The sequence below is a fragment of the Ranitomeya imitator genome, chromosome 6 (genome assembly GCF_032444005.1).
Source record: "Ranitomeya imitator isolate aRanImi1 chromosome 6, aRanImi1.pri, whole genome shotgun sequence".
Taxonomy (NCBI): domain Eukaryota; kingdom Metazoa; phylum Chordata; class Amphibia; order Anura; family Dendrobatidae; genus Ranitomeya; species Ranitomeya imitator.
This window is the reverse complement of record NC_091287.1, coordinates 6413321-6428165: the sequence shown is the minus strand read 5'-3', so window position 1 is coordinate 6428165 and position 14845 is coordinate 6413321. Positions and strand designations below refer to the sequence as shown.

At 48.7% G+C, this 14845-nt stretch overlaps 1 protein-coding gene across 3 annotated transcripts in view; it reads right to left on the bottom strand.

The window, feature by feature from the left end:
- Positions 1-1062: 1062 nt before the first annotated feature.
- C6H1orf35 (chromosome 6 C1orf35 homolog) overlaps positions 1063-14845 on the bottom strand; it is a 184187-nt gene continuing 170404 nt past the window's right edge. For all 3 annotated transcript variants that reach the window (XM_069729103.1, XM_069729101.1, XM_069729102.1), the window contains exon 9: positions 1063-1500. In XM_069729103.1, coding sequence (XP_069585204.1) covers positions 1266-1500 — 235 coding nt within the window. In that variant the 3' untranslated portion in view covers positions 1063-1265. The remainder of the gene's footprint in view (positions 1501-14845) is intronic.

Sequence of the window (14845 nt, the reverse complement as noted above, 5' to 3'; positions counted from 1 at the left end):
AAGGCTGCATGATGGGAGAACAGGAACGAACTTTAATGTGGAAACCTCCTGACAGTAATTGAAACTACACAGCGCAGAGGAAGGGCAGAGATATGCTGCTTGGGGGAGGGGAATAAATGCACTGCACAGGGGAGGGGCCTATACACTATAGGGGAGATCGGAGAACATGCATGGGAGGAGCATAAATACACTGAGCGGGGGAGGGGCATAGGTACACTGAGCGGGGGAGGGGCATATATACTGTGCGGGGGAGGGGCTTGTACACTATAGGTAAGATCAGGGGCATACATATACTGTGCGGAGAAGCATGGATACACTGTGCGGGGGAGGGGCTTGTACACTATAGGTAAGATCAGGGGGCAGGCATATACTGTGTGTGGGAGGAGCATGGATACACTGTGGGGGAGGGGCTTGTACACTATAGGTAAGATTAGGGTCAGGCATATACTGTGTGGGAGGAGCATAGATACACTGAGCAGGGGAGGGGCTTGTACACTATAGGTAAGATTAGGGGCAGGCATATACTGTGTGTGTGGGAGGAGCATGGATACACTGTGTGGGGGAGGGGCTTGTACACTTTAGGTAAGATCCGGGGCATATACTGTGTGTGGGAGGAGCATGGATACACTGTGGGGGAGGGGCTTGTACACTATTTGTAAGATCAGGGAGCATACATATACTGTGTGTGGGAGGAGCATAGATACACTGAGCGGGGGAGGGGTTGTACATTATAGGTGAGATCTGGGGGCATACATATACTGTGTGGGAGGAGCATAGATACACTGAGCGGGGAGGGGCTTGTACATTATAGGTAAGATCAGGGGCAGGCATATACTGTGTGTGGGAGGAGCATAGATACACTGAGCGGGGGAGGGGTTTGTACACTATTTGTAAGATTGTAAGATCAGGGGGCATGCATATACTGTGTGGGGGAGGAGCATAGATACACTGAGCGGGGAGGGGCTTGTACACTATAGGTAAGATCAGGGGGCATGCATATACTGTGCGGGGGAGGAGCATAGATACTGAGCGGGGGATGGTCTCACATATTATTGAGAGGGGTCAGGGAAGACGAGATTTATTGATATAAAACAGTATTTACAGTGAAATCAAGAAAAATAAAGCAATATATAGAAAATGTCCTCCAATGTCTGCAGGCAGGCTGCGCCCCCAGATGTTAGGAGCCACTGACCCCACCAGCACATCCGCCATGAGGCCGCGCTGCCGAGAGGCACAGGTGGCTCCCCGCAGATCGCCCTGCCACATCACGACTCTGAGTCTGTGTCATGTCTTCGTTTGGACCCTCGTGGTGACCGTGACCTCCCCCTTCTCGTCTTGGTGGGGGTCCGGGCCATGCGGCGAGGGGAGCTGTCACTGGAAGAATGGCCTTTGTGGCGATGTGTGCGGCGCCTCTGTTCTGATGAATGGCTGTCAGCTCTGCCGGCACCAGGGGGAAGAGACGATGACGGACAATGCTTGGAGGGGCTCATTCTCTTCCGCCTAACAATAGAGGAGAACAGTCACACAACAAGCACAAAGAGGGGGAAAGGGCTGCGGCCGACACCCTGAGAAGGGGCCGAGTGTATACAGCACCATAAGCTATATACTGCAGAGCCTTAGGTCAGATTACAGCACGGCATTCTAGACAGCAACTTGCAAAAATATTCACCCCCCCCCCCTTAGCTGTTTACCTATTTTGTTACAACATGTGTGTTAATGGTTTTGTAATCAGCAGTAGTCTAAGTTGGTGAAGTGAGAAAAATATAGGCATAAATTAAATTTATGGGCTCAAATAACTAAAAATTGTCATGTGCATAAGTATTCACCCTTTTTGCTATGAAGCCCTAAACATTTCTGGTGCACGCAATTCCCTTCATAAGTCCCATGCTTAGTGACAGGACGTCCCCCCGTGTGCAATCTAAGTGTCACATGTCTGTCAGTACATGCACTTTACCTTTTCTGAAAGACCACAGAAGCTGCACCACCATTAACAAGAGGCACCACTAACCAAACACCACCATGAAGACCAAGGAGGTCTCCAATCAACACCACAAACACCAAGGAGATCTCCAAACACCACCACGAAGACCAAGGAGGTCTCCAATCACCACCATGAAGGCCAAGGAGATCTCCAAATACCACCATGAAGGCCAAGGAGGTCTCCAAACACCACCACGAAGGCCAAGGAGGTCTCCAAACACCATCACGAAGACCAAGGAGGTCTCCAATCACCACCATGAAGGCCAAGGAGATCTCCAAATACCACCACGAAGACCAAGGAGGTCTCCAATCACCACCATGAAGGCCAAGGAGATCTCCAAACACCACCACGAAGACCAAGGAGGTCTCCAAACACCACAAAAACCAAGGAGATCTCCAAACACCACCATGAAGGCCAAGGAGGTCTCCAAACACCACCATGAAGGCCAAGGAGATCTCCAAATACCACCACGAAGACCAAGGAGGTCTCCAATCACCACCATGAAGGCCAAGGAGATCTCCAAACACCACCACGAAGACCAAGGAGGTCTCCAAACACCACAAAAACCAAGGAGATCTCCAAACACCACCATGAAGGCCAAGGAGGTCTCCAAACACCACCATGAAGGCCAAGGAGATCTCCAAATACCACCATGAAGGCCAAGGAGGTCTCCAAACACCACCACGAAGGCCAAGGAGGTCTCCAAACACCATCACGAAGACCAAGGAGGTCTCCAATCACCACCATGAAGGCCAAGGAGATCTCCAAATACCACCACGAAGACCAAGGAGGTCTCCAATCACCACCATGAAGGCCAAGGAGATCTCCAAACACCACCACGAAGACCAAGGAGGTCTCCAAACACCACAAAAACCAAGGAGATCTCCAAACACCACCATGAAGGCCAAGGAGGTCTCCAAACACCACCATGAAGGCCAAGGAGATCTCCAAACACCACCACGAAGACCAAGGAGGTCTCCAAACACCATCACGAAGACCAAGGAGGTCTCCAAACACCATCACGAAGACCAAGGAGGTCTCCAAACACCATCACGAAGACCAAGGAGGTCTCCAAACACCATCACGAAGACCAAGGAGGTCTCCAAACACCACCATGAAGGCCAAGGAGGTCTCCAAAGAAGTTAGGGACAAAGTTGTTGAGAAACGTTAAACAATATTAAACAGGTACGTCTCATCCATGGAATTAATGACCTGCCTGTTCCTGGGATCATTCAACAAGGCAAAAATCAAAGTTTACCACCTGTTATAACTCGTATAACACAAGAATTATGCCTGGGTCTGAGCAAATTAAACACTGACAAATCCTCCAGCCCAGATGGCATTCATCCATGGATACTGAGGGAGCTGAGTTCAGTAATTGTCAGACCGCTGTATCTCATATTCTTAGACTCTCTGGTAACAGGATTGGTGCCACAGGATTTGAGGAGGCTGATGTGGTATCGATATATACGGAGGTGCTTCCAGGCAACTACTGTCCGGTAAGTCTGACATCAGTGGTGACATACATGAGGGTGTTATAAGAGATGACCGCAGAGAATAATATAATAACTGACAACCGGACTCATGAAGGATACGTCGTGACTGACAACATATGTTGGGTTCCTATGAGGAGGTACGTTCAGATCTGGATATAGGTCATGCGGCTGATGGGATTTATCTGGTCTTTGATCCTATATCACATAAGAGCCTTATACTGAAGCTCCAGAAGCCGGGACTGGGAGAAACTATATGCAGATCGGAAAGGAACTGGCAAAAAGGCAGGAAACAAAGAGTCATCATAAATGGTACGTTCTCTACATGGGATATAGTCAGCAGTGGGGACCGCAGGTATCTGTACTGGGAGCAGTGGGCACCGCAGGGATCTGTACTGGGAGCAGTGGGGACCGCAGGGATCTGTACTGGGAGCAGTGGGGACCGCAGGGATCTGTACTGGGGGCAGTGGGGACCGCAGGGATCTGTCTCCGGGAGCAGTGGGGACCGCAGGGATCTGTACTGGGAGCAGTGGGGACCGCAGGGATCTGTACTGGGAGCAGTGGGGACCGCAGGGATCTGTACTGGGAGCAGTGGGGACCGCAGGGATCTGTCACCGGGAGCAGTGGGGACCGCAGGGATCTGTACTGGGAGCAGTGGGGACCGCAGGGATCTGTCACCGGGAGCAGTGGGGACCACAGGGATCTGTGCTGGAACCAAATCTTTTTAACCTCTTCATTAATGACATTGTGGATGGATTGAGAGTAAAGTGTCCGTCTGATTCTTATTCTTTGCTGACGACACCAAACTATCTAATATATAATTGCCTAGAATACTACTTCCTGCAATTTGTGCCAACTTCCTGTCCGGAGCTAATGTCCGGAGCTAATGTCCGGAGCTAATGTGCGGAGCTAATGTCCGGAGATAAGTGACGTCAACAGTGTCCAGTGTCTGATTGGTTGCCGCCTGCTGCGAGCGACCAATCAGAAACGTGCTGTACTGTGACACACTCCGCCCGCCATTTTGGTGTGATTTTTGAATTTTTACCTCACAGCAAGTTTCTACTGCGTGGAGGCGGGCCCAGTGACGTTGCTCTTTAAGCTCCTGCCGAATTTCGTCAAAAAAATGATAATACCATTTACCAAAACTATATATATTTATTTGTGAAGTGGTTCAGTGACATTTTCACACCAATTTTGAACTTTTGTTTGGTGTTTTCTCCATATACTGCCTATTATTTTTGTTCTTTCTTACTATTATTTATTAATTGTATTATTCTTACATTTGAATAAATAAAGTATATATGGATTCTAGACTCCCGATTCTTTAGAATCGGGCTGCCATCTAGTCTAATATATAATTGCCTAGAATACTACTTCCTGCAATTTGTGCCAACTTCCGTGGCTTTGTCCGGAGCTAATGTCCGGAGCTAATGTCCGGAGCTAATATCCGGAGCTAATGTCCGGAGCTAATGTGCGGAGATAATGTCCGGAGCTAATGTGCGGAGATAAGTGACGCCAACAGTGTCCAGTGTCTGATTGCTTGCAGCCTGCTGCGAGCGACCAATCAGAAACGTGCCGTACTGTGACACACTCCGCCCGCCATTTTGGTGTGATTTTTGAAGTTTTACCTCACAGCAAGTTTCTACTGCGTGGAGGCGGCCCAGTGACGTTGCTCTTCAAGCTCCTGCCGAATTTCGTCAAAAAAATGATAATACCATTTACCAAAACTATATACAGTGGGGCAAAAAAGTATTTAGTCAGTCAGCAATAGTGCAAGTTCCACCACTTAAAAAGATGAGAGGCGTCTGTAATTTACATCATAGGTAGACCTCAACTATGGGAGACAAACTGAGAAAAAAAATCCAGAAAATCACATTGTCTGTTTTTTTTAACATTTTATTTGCATATTATGGTGGAAAATAAGTATTTGGTCAGAAACAAAATTTCATCTCAATACTTTGTAATATATCCTTTGTTGGCAATGACAGAGGTCAAACGTTTTCTGTAAGTCTTCACAAGGTTGACACACACCGTTGTTGGTATGTTGGCCCATTCCTCCATGCAGATCTCCTCTAGAGCAGTGATGTTTTTGGCTTTTCGCTTGGCAACACGGACTTTCAACTCCCTCCAAAGGTTTTCTATAGGGTTGAGATCTGGAGACTGGCTAGGCCACTCCAGGACCTTGAAATGCTTCTTACGAAGCCACTCCTTCGTTGCCCTGGCGGTGTGCTTTGGATCATTGTCATGTTGAAAGACCCAGCCACGTTTCATCTTCAATGCCCTTGCTGATGGAAGGAGGTCTGCTCTCAAAATCTCATGATGCATGGCCCCATTCATTATTTCATGTACCCGGATCAGTCGTCCTGGCCCCTTTGCAGAGAAACAGCCCCAAAGCATGATGTTTCCACCACCATGCTTTACAGTAGGTATGGTGTTTGATGGATGCAACTCAGTATTCTTTTTCCTCCAAACACGACAAGTTGTGTTTCTACCAAACAGTTCCAGTTTGGTTTCATCAGACCATAGGACATTCTCCCAAAACTCCTCTGGATCATCCAAATGCTCTCTAGCAAACTTCAGATGGGCCCGGACATGTACTGGCTTAAGCAGTGGGACACGTCTGGCACTGCAGGATCTGAGTCCATGGTGGCGTAGTGTGTTACTTATGGTAGGCCTTGTTACATTGGTCCCAGCTCTCTGCAGTTCATTCACTAGGTCCCCCCACGTGGTTCTGGGATTTTTACTCACCGTTCTTGTGATCATTCTGACCCCACGGGGTGGGATTTTGCGTGGAGCCCCAGATCGAGGGAGATTATCAGTGGTCTTGTATGTCTTCCATTTTCTAATTATTGCTCCCACTGTTGATTTATTCACTCCAAGCTGGTTGGCTATTGCAGATTCAGTCTTCCCAGCCTGGTGCAGGGCTACAATTTTGTTTCTGGTGTCCTTTGACAGCTCTTTGGTCTTCACCATAGTGGAGTTTGGAGTCAGACTGTTTGAGGGTGTGCACAGGTGTCTTTTTATACTGATAACAAGTTTAAACAGGTGCCATTACTACAGGTAATGAGTGGAGGAAAGAGGAGACTCTTAAAGAAGAAGTTACAGGTCTGTGAGAGCCAGAAATCTTGATTGTTTGTTTCTGACCAAATACTTATTTTCCACCATATTATGCAAATAAATTGTTAAAAAAACAGACAATGTGATTTTCTGGATTTTTTTTTCTCAGTTTGTCTCCCATAGTTGAGGTCTACCTATGATGTAAATTACAGACGCCTCTCATCTTTTTAAGTGGTGGAACTTCCACTATTGCTGACTGACTAAATACTTTTTTGCCCCACTGTATATTTAGTTGTGAAGTGGTTCAGTGACATTTTCACACCAATTTTGAACTTTTGTTTGGTGTTTTCTCCATATACTGCCTATCATTCACTGACTGTTATACTGAGAGACTGCCGTTTATTAACCTCTTCTTTGCCACATTGGGTATATTGCTCTATTATTTGCCACATAAGGACATTGTCCATTATTGCCCAGCAATTTCTCTGCAATATAAACTGCCTATTTATTAATATCTGCATTCCTGCAAAGAACTATTGCCTATTATTAACTGGCTATTTTCCTACTACCTGACACTGCCCACAACACGCAAAGTTGTCGTCTGATGTCTTTCATCCCTCCCCTCATAAGCATGTTCATGGATCCTGTGTAACTGTACCTTAAATAACAAGAATTGTCAAGAGCTGGTGAGTGCAGCCATTTTTTGTTCTTTCTTACTATTATTTATTAATTGTATTATTCTTACATTTGAATAAATAAAGTATATATGGATTCTACACTCCCGATTCTTTAGAATCGGGCTGCCATCTAGTGTATTATATAAAATCTCACTCCGACATTACAAAATTAATGTAATGCTGCAGATAAGCCTCCGATGTATCCTGAAAGATGAGAAAAAGAGGTTAGACTATACTCACCCAGGGGCGTCCTACTGTGGTCCGGTCCGATGGGCGTCGCGGTCCGGTCCTTGGCCTCCCATCTTCATACGATGACGTCCTCTTCTTGTCTTCACGCTGCGGCTCCAGCGCAGGCGTACTTACCGTATATTCCCTGTTGAGGGCAGAGCAAAGTACTGCAGTGCGCAGGCGCCAGGAAAGGTCAGAGAGGCCCAGCACCTGCGCATTGCTGTACTTTGCTCTGCCCTCACCAGGACAGATCAGTACACCTGCGCCGGAGCCGTGGTAAGAAGACAAGAAGAGGACGTTATCGTATGAAGATGGGAGGACCAGGACCGCAGCAGGCCGCCCCTGGGTGAGTATAATCTAACGTCTCATCTTTCAGGTTATCTACAGCATTACAGAATGCATTACACAATGCCGGAGATAAGCCCCTGATGCCGGTGGGCGCAGCTCACCTTCGATTTTGGGGGTGACAGGTTCCCTTTAAAGGCCAATTGCCATTGTTCTGGTGGGACTGTAATATTTAAGTCCTTTTCCCAACTAGACATAAATGAAGTTTTTTCAAATTCTGAGTTGTGGTTTATTATGTCATAAATATTTTTTGACATCCAATAAATGTTATTATTGGGATTACATAATAATAAACTAATTCTATTATGTAGGATTTGGTTTTTATAAGAGAGTAGAGGTTTATTATTAACGCTAAACAGGTAAAATCTTGACTGCAAAAATTATTTTGAATTGTTCGAATTTCGTTAGTTTTGAAATCCTTACCATCGTGCATATCATTTATTTTAGTTATTTTCTTATGTTTTCAAGAATCTGGAACTTTCTGATGAGAAATCGGGTCGACAATGTTTATGGATATAGTGTGAACTTGGTCAGATCCAAATTCCCTTTTTTTTTTGAGTATGTTGAATAGCTAAATGCTTCCGGGCCAATAAAGTAGCTGATAGGGTTGGAAAACAGAAGTTTCTGTTTTAGGAGATATCAAATGATTCATAAAGAGTGTTAATAATGAAGTATTATTGTTTAAATTGTTCCATATCTGTCCACGCCGGATGATTTTCAGTCCTTATCCAATTTAAGGATCAAATTAGTATAGTAATAGCTCATTAAATTAGGAAGGGCCAGGCTTCCCTTCAATGTATCTTGTCAGCTTTACATGCTACCCGGCTCTTTTTTGTTCCAAATAAAATTAACTAAGAGTTTGTAATTTCCTCACACAATTCAGTGGGTAGATCAAAGGCATAGCCATAAAGATATATAGAATTTTTGGAAGGGACAAAAGTTTAAATGTGATAATTCTACCGACCCAAGAAATTTTGCATTTTGAAAAATCATTCCATTCTATTTGTATGTCCTTGATAATCTTTGATAAATTTAGATTGACAGTTTTATTGGAATTTCTAGGAAGTTGAATACCTTAATACGATCTCGCCTCTTTTTCCAATTCAAGAGAAACTCCTATTTTTATCAGTTATTATCGTGTCGCTTATGGAATAAGTCCCGTGCCGTCCTCTGCACTGACCGCACAGATTATACTTGTACATGAGATCTCCTCTGAGGCGTTTGTTCTAAACAAAACAATTTGTAATTGTCAGTGATGACAGGTTTGGATGCGTGCGGCCCCTAAACTACTGGCCCCTGTATAGTACTATGGGTTCAACACAAGAACATCAGCTTGAAATCCATCTTTCCAGTTACTTTTTGCTTTATTTTCCCAAAAGCCATGACTTTTCTTTTTTTTTTTCAAGGGGGATTGATTCATGTGGGGAAAAGACATTTATATTAAAAGGACTGAGGTTCATAACACAAACATTGGAAATCAGCGGCTCTGCCATCACAGCCCCCCCTAGTGGAGAACAGCTGCAATGACAGCCCTCCCTGTATCTGATATCGGAGGTCGGCACTGACCTCTCCTCTCTGTATCCGATATCAGGGGTTAGCACTGGCCTCTCCTCCTCTCTGTATCTGATATCAGGGGTTAGCACTGGCCTCTCCTCCTCTCTGTATCTGATATCGGGGGTCAGCACTGGCCTCTCCTCCTCTCTGTATCTGATATCAGGGGTTAGCACTGGCCTCTCCTCCTCTCTGTATCTGATATCAGGGGTTAGCACTGGCCTCTCCTCCTCTCTGTATCTGATATCAGGGGTTAGCACTGGCCTCTCCTCCTCTCTGTGTCTGATATCAGGGGTCAGCACTGGCCTCTCCTCCTCTCTGTGTCTGATATCAGGGGTTAGCACTGGCCTCTCCTCCTCTCTGTATCTGATATCAGGGGTTAGCACTGGCCTCTCCTCCTCTCTGTATCTGATATCAGGGGTCAGCACTGGCCTCTCCTCCTCTCTGTATCTGATATCAGGGGTTAGCACTGGCCTCTCCTCCTCTCTGTATCTGATATCAGGGGTTAGCACTGGCCTCTCCTCCTCTCTGTGTCTGATATCAGGGGTCAGCACTGGCCTCTCCTCCTCTCTGTGTCTGATATCAGGGGTCAGCGCTGGCCTCTCCTCCTCTCTGTGTCTGATATCAGGGGTCAGCACTGGCCTCTCCTCCTCTCTGTGTCTGATATCAGGGGTCAGCGCTGGCCTCTCCTCCTCTCTGTGTCTGATATCAGGGGTCAGCACTGGCCTCTCCTCCTCTCTGTGTCTGATATCAGGGGTCAGCACTGGCCTCTCATCCTCCCTGTATCTGATATCAGGGGTCAGCACTGGCCTCTCCTCCTCTCTGTATCTGATATCAGGGGTTAGCACTGGCCTCTCCTCCTCTCTGTATCTGATATCAGGGGTCAGCACTGGCCTCTCATCCTCCCTGTATCTGATATCAGGGGTCAGCACTGGCCTCTCCTCCTCTCTGTATCTGATATCGGGGGTCAGCGCTGGCCTCTCCTCCTCTCTGTATCTGATATCGGGGGTCGACACTGGCCTCTCCTCCTCTCTGTATCTAATATCGGGGATCAGCACTGGCCTCTCTATCTGATATCAGGGGTCAGCACTGGCCTCTCCTCCTCTCTGTATCTGATATCAGGGGTCAGCACTGGCCTCTCCTCCTCTCTATCTGATATCAGGGGTCAGCACTGGCCTCTCCTCCTCTCTGTATCTGATATCAGGGGTCAGCACTGGCCTCTCCTCCTCTCTGTATCTGATATCTGGGGTCGACACTGGCCTCTCCTCCTCTCTGTATCTGATATCAGGGGTTGGCATTGGCCGCTCCTCGTTTCTGTATCTAATATCAGGGGTCAGCACTGGCCTCTCTTCCTCTCTGTATCTAATATCGGGGATCAGCACTGGCCTCTCCTCCTCTCTGTATCTGATATCAGGGGTTAGCACTGGCCTCTCATCCTCCCTGTATCTGATATCTGGGGTCAGCACTGGCCTCTCCTCCTCTCTGTATCTGATATCTGGGGTCGACACTGGCCTCGCCTCCTCTCTGTATCTGATATCAGGGGTCGGCATTGGCCGCTCGTTTCTGTATCTAATATCGGGGATCAGCACTGGTCTCTCTATCTGAAATTTTTGGGTCAGCACTGGCCTCTCCTCCTCTCTGTATCTATTATCAGGGGTCGACACTGGCCTCTCCTCCTCTCTGTATCTGATATCTGGGGTCGACACTGGCCTCTCATCCTCTCTGTATCTGATATCTGGGGTCGACACTGGCCTCTCCTCCTCTCTGTATCTGATATTGGGGGTCAGCGCTGGCCTCTCCTCCTCTCTGTATCTGATATCTGGGGTCGACACTGGCCTCTCCTCCTCTCTGTATCTGATATCTGGGGTCGACACTGGCCTCTCATCCTCTCTGTATCTGATATCTGGGGTCGACACTGGCCTCGCCTCCTCTCTGTATCTGATATCAGGGGTCGGCATTGGCCTCTCCTCCTCTCTGTATCTGATATTGGGGGTCAGCGCTGGCCTCTCCTCCTCTCTGTATCTGATATCAGGGGTTGGCATTGGCCGCTCCTCGTTTCTGTATCTAATATCGGGGATCAGCACTGGCCTTTCTATCTGAAATTTTTGGGTCAGCACTGGCCTCTCCTCCTCTCTGTATCTATTATCAGGGGTCGACACTGGCCTCTCCTCCTCTCTGTATCTGATATCTGGGGTCGACACTGGCCTCTCCTCCTCTCTGTATCTGATATCTGGGGTCGACACTGGCCTCTCCTCCTCTCTGTATCTGATATCTGGGGTCGACACTGGCCTCTCCTCCTCTCTGTATCTGATATCTGGGGTCGACACTGGCCTCTCCTCCTCTCTGTATCTGATATTGGGGGTCAGCGCTGGCCTCTCATCCTCTCCGTATCTGATATCTGGGGTCGACACTGGCCTCTCCTCCTCTCTGTATCTGATATCTGGGGTCGACACTGGCCTCTCCTCCTCTCTGTATCTGATATCTGGGGTCGACACTGGCCTCTCCTCCTCTCTGTATCTGATATTGGGGGTCAGCGCTGGCCTCTCCTCCTCTCTGTATCTGATATTGGGGGTCAGCGCTGGCCTCTCCTCCTCTCTGTATCTAATATCGGGGGTCAGCACTAGCCTCTCATCCTCTCTGTATCTGATATTGGGGGTCAGCGCTGGCCTCTCCTCCTCTCTGTATCTAATATCGGGGGTCAGCACTGGCCTCTCATCCTCTCTGTATCTGATATTGGGGGTCAGCGCTGGCCTCTCCTCCTCTCTGTATCTAATATCGGGGGTTGGCATTGGCCGCTCCTCGTTTCTGTATCTAATATCGGGGGTCAGCGCTGGCCTCTCCTCCTCTCTGTATCTGATATTGGGGGTTGGCATTGGCCGCTCCTCGTTTCTGTATCTAATATCGGGGGTCAGCACTGGCCTCTCCTCCTCTCTGTATCTGATATTGGGGGTTGGTATTGGCCGCTCCTCGTTTCTGTATCTAATATCGGGGGTCAGCACTGGCCTCTCCTCCTCTCTGTATCTGATATTGGGGGTTGGCATTGGCCGCTCCTCGTTTCTGTATCTAATATCGGGGGTCGACACTGGCCTCTCCTCCTCTCTGTATCTGATATCAGGGGTTGGCATTGGCCGCTCCTCGTTTCTGTATCTAATATCGGGGGTCAGCACTGGCCTCTCCTCCTCTCTGTATCTGATATTGGGGGTTGGCATTGGCCGCTCCTGGTTTCTGTATCTAATATCGGGGGTCAGCGCTGGCCTCTCCTCCTCTCTGTATCTGATATTGGGGGTCAGCACTGGCCTCTCCTCCTCTCTGTATCTGATATTGGGGGTCAGCGCTGGCCTCTCCTCCTCTCTGTATCTAATATCGGGGGTCAGCACTGGCCTCTCCTCCTCTCTGTATCTGATATTGGGGGTCAGCACTGGCCTCTCCTCCTCTCTGTATCTGATATTGGGGGTCAGCACTGGCCTCTCCTCCTCTCTGTATCTAATATCGGGGGTCGACACTGGCCTCTCCTCCTCTCTGTATCTGATATCAAGGGTTGGCATTGGCCGCTCCTCGTTTCTGTATCTAATATCGGGGATCAGCACTGGCCTCTCTATCTGATATTTGGGGTCAGCACTGGCCTCTCCTCCTCTCTGTATCTGATATCAGGGGTTAGCACTGGCCTCTCCTCCTCTCTGTATCTGATATCGGGGGTCGACACTGGCCTCTCTTCCTCTCTGTATCTAATATCGGGGATCAGCACTGGCCTCTCCTCCTCTCTGTATCTGATATCAGGGGTTAGCACTGGCCTCTCATCCTCCCTGTATCTGATATCTGGGGTCAGCACTGGCCTCTCCTCCTCTCTGTATCTGATATCTGGGGTCGACACTGGCCTCGCCTCCTCTCTGTATCTGATATCAGGGGTCGGCATTGGCCGCTCGTTTCTGTATCTAATATCGGGGATCAGCACTGGTCTCTCTATCTGAAATTTTTGGGTCAGCACTGGCCTCTCCTCCTCTCTGTATCTATTATCAGGGGTCGACACTGGCCTCTCATCCTCTCTGTATCTGATATCAGGGGTTAGCACTGGCCTCTCCTCCTCTCTGTATCTGATATCTGGGGGTCAGCACTGGCCTCTCCTCCTCTCTGTATCTGATATCTGGGGGTCAGCACTGGCCTCGCCTCCTCTCTGTATCTGATATCAGGGGTCGGCATTGGCCTCTCCTCCTCTCTGTATCTGATATCAGGGGTCGGCATTGGCCTCTCCTCCTCTCTGTATCTGATATCTGGGGGTCGACACTGGCCTCGCCTCCTCTCTGTATCTGATATCAGGGGTCGGCATTGGCCTCTCCTCCTCTCTGTATCTGATATTGGGGGTCAGCGCTGGCCTCTCCTCCTCTCTGTATCTGATATCAGGGGTTGGCATTGGCCGCTCCTCGTTTCTGTATCTAATATCGGGGATCAGCACTGGCCTTTCTATCTGAAATTTTTGGGTCAGCACTGGCCTCTCCTCCTCTCTGTATCTATTATCAGGGGTCGACACTGGCCTCTCCTCCTCTCTGTATCTGATATCTGGGGTCGACACTGGCCTCTCCTCCTCTCTGTATCTGATATCTGGGGTCGACACTGGCCTCTCCTCCTCTCTGTATCTGATATCTGGGGTCGACACTGGCCTCTCCTCCTCTCTGTATCTGATATCTGGGGTCGACACTGGCCTCTCCTCCTCTCTGTATCTGATATCTGGGGTCGACACTGGCCTCTCCTCCTCTCTGTATCTGATATCTGGGGTCGACACTGGCCTCTCCTCCTCTCTGTATCTGATATCTGGGGTCGACACTGGCCTCTCCTCCTCTCTGTATCTGATATTGGGGGTCAGCGCTGGCCTCTCCTCCTCTCTGTATCTAATATCGGGGGTCAGCACTGGCCTCTCATCCTCTCTGTATCTAATATCGGGGGTCAGCACTGGCCTCTCCTCCTCTCTGTATCTAATATCGGGGGTCAGCACTGGCCTCTCATCCTCTCTGTATCTGATATTGGGGGTCAGCGCTGGCCTCTCCTCCTCTCTGTATCTAATATCGGGGGTCAGCACTGGCCTCTCATCCTCTCTGTATCTGATATTGGGGGTCAGCGCTGGCCTCTCCTCCTCTCTGTATCTAATATCGGGGGTTGGCATTGGCCGCTCCTCGTTTCTGTATCTAATATCAGGGGTCAGCGCTGGCCTCTCCTCCTCTCTGTATCTGATATTGGGGGTCAGCGCTGGCCTCTCCTCCTCTCTGTATCTAATATCGGGGGTCAGCACTGGCCTCTCATCCTCTCTGTATCTGATATTGGGGGTCAGCGCTGGCCTCTCCTCCTCTCTGTATCTAATATCGGGGGTTGGCATTGGCCGCTCCTCGTTTCTGTATCTAATATCGGGGGTCAGCGCTGGCCTCTCCTCCTCTCTGTATCTGATATTGGGGGTTGGCATTGGCCGCTCCTCGTTTCTGTATCTAATATCGGGGGTCAGCACTGGCCTCTCCTCCTCTCTGTAT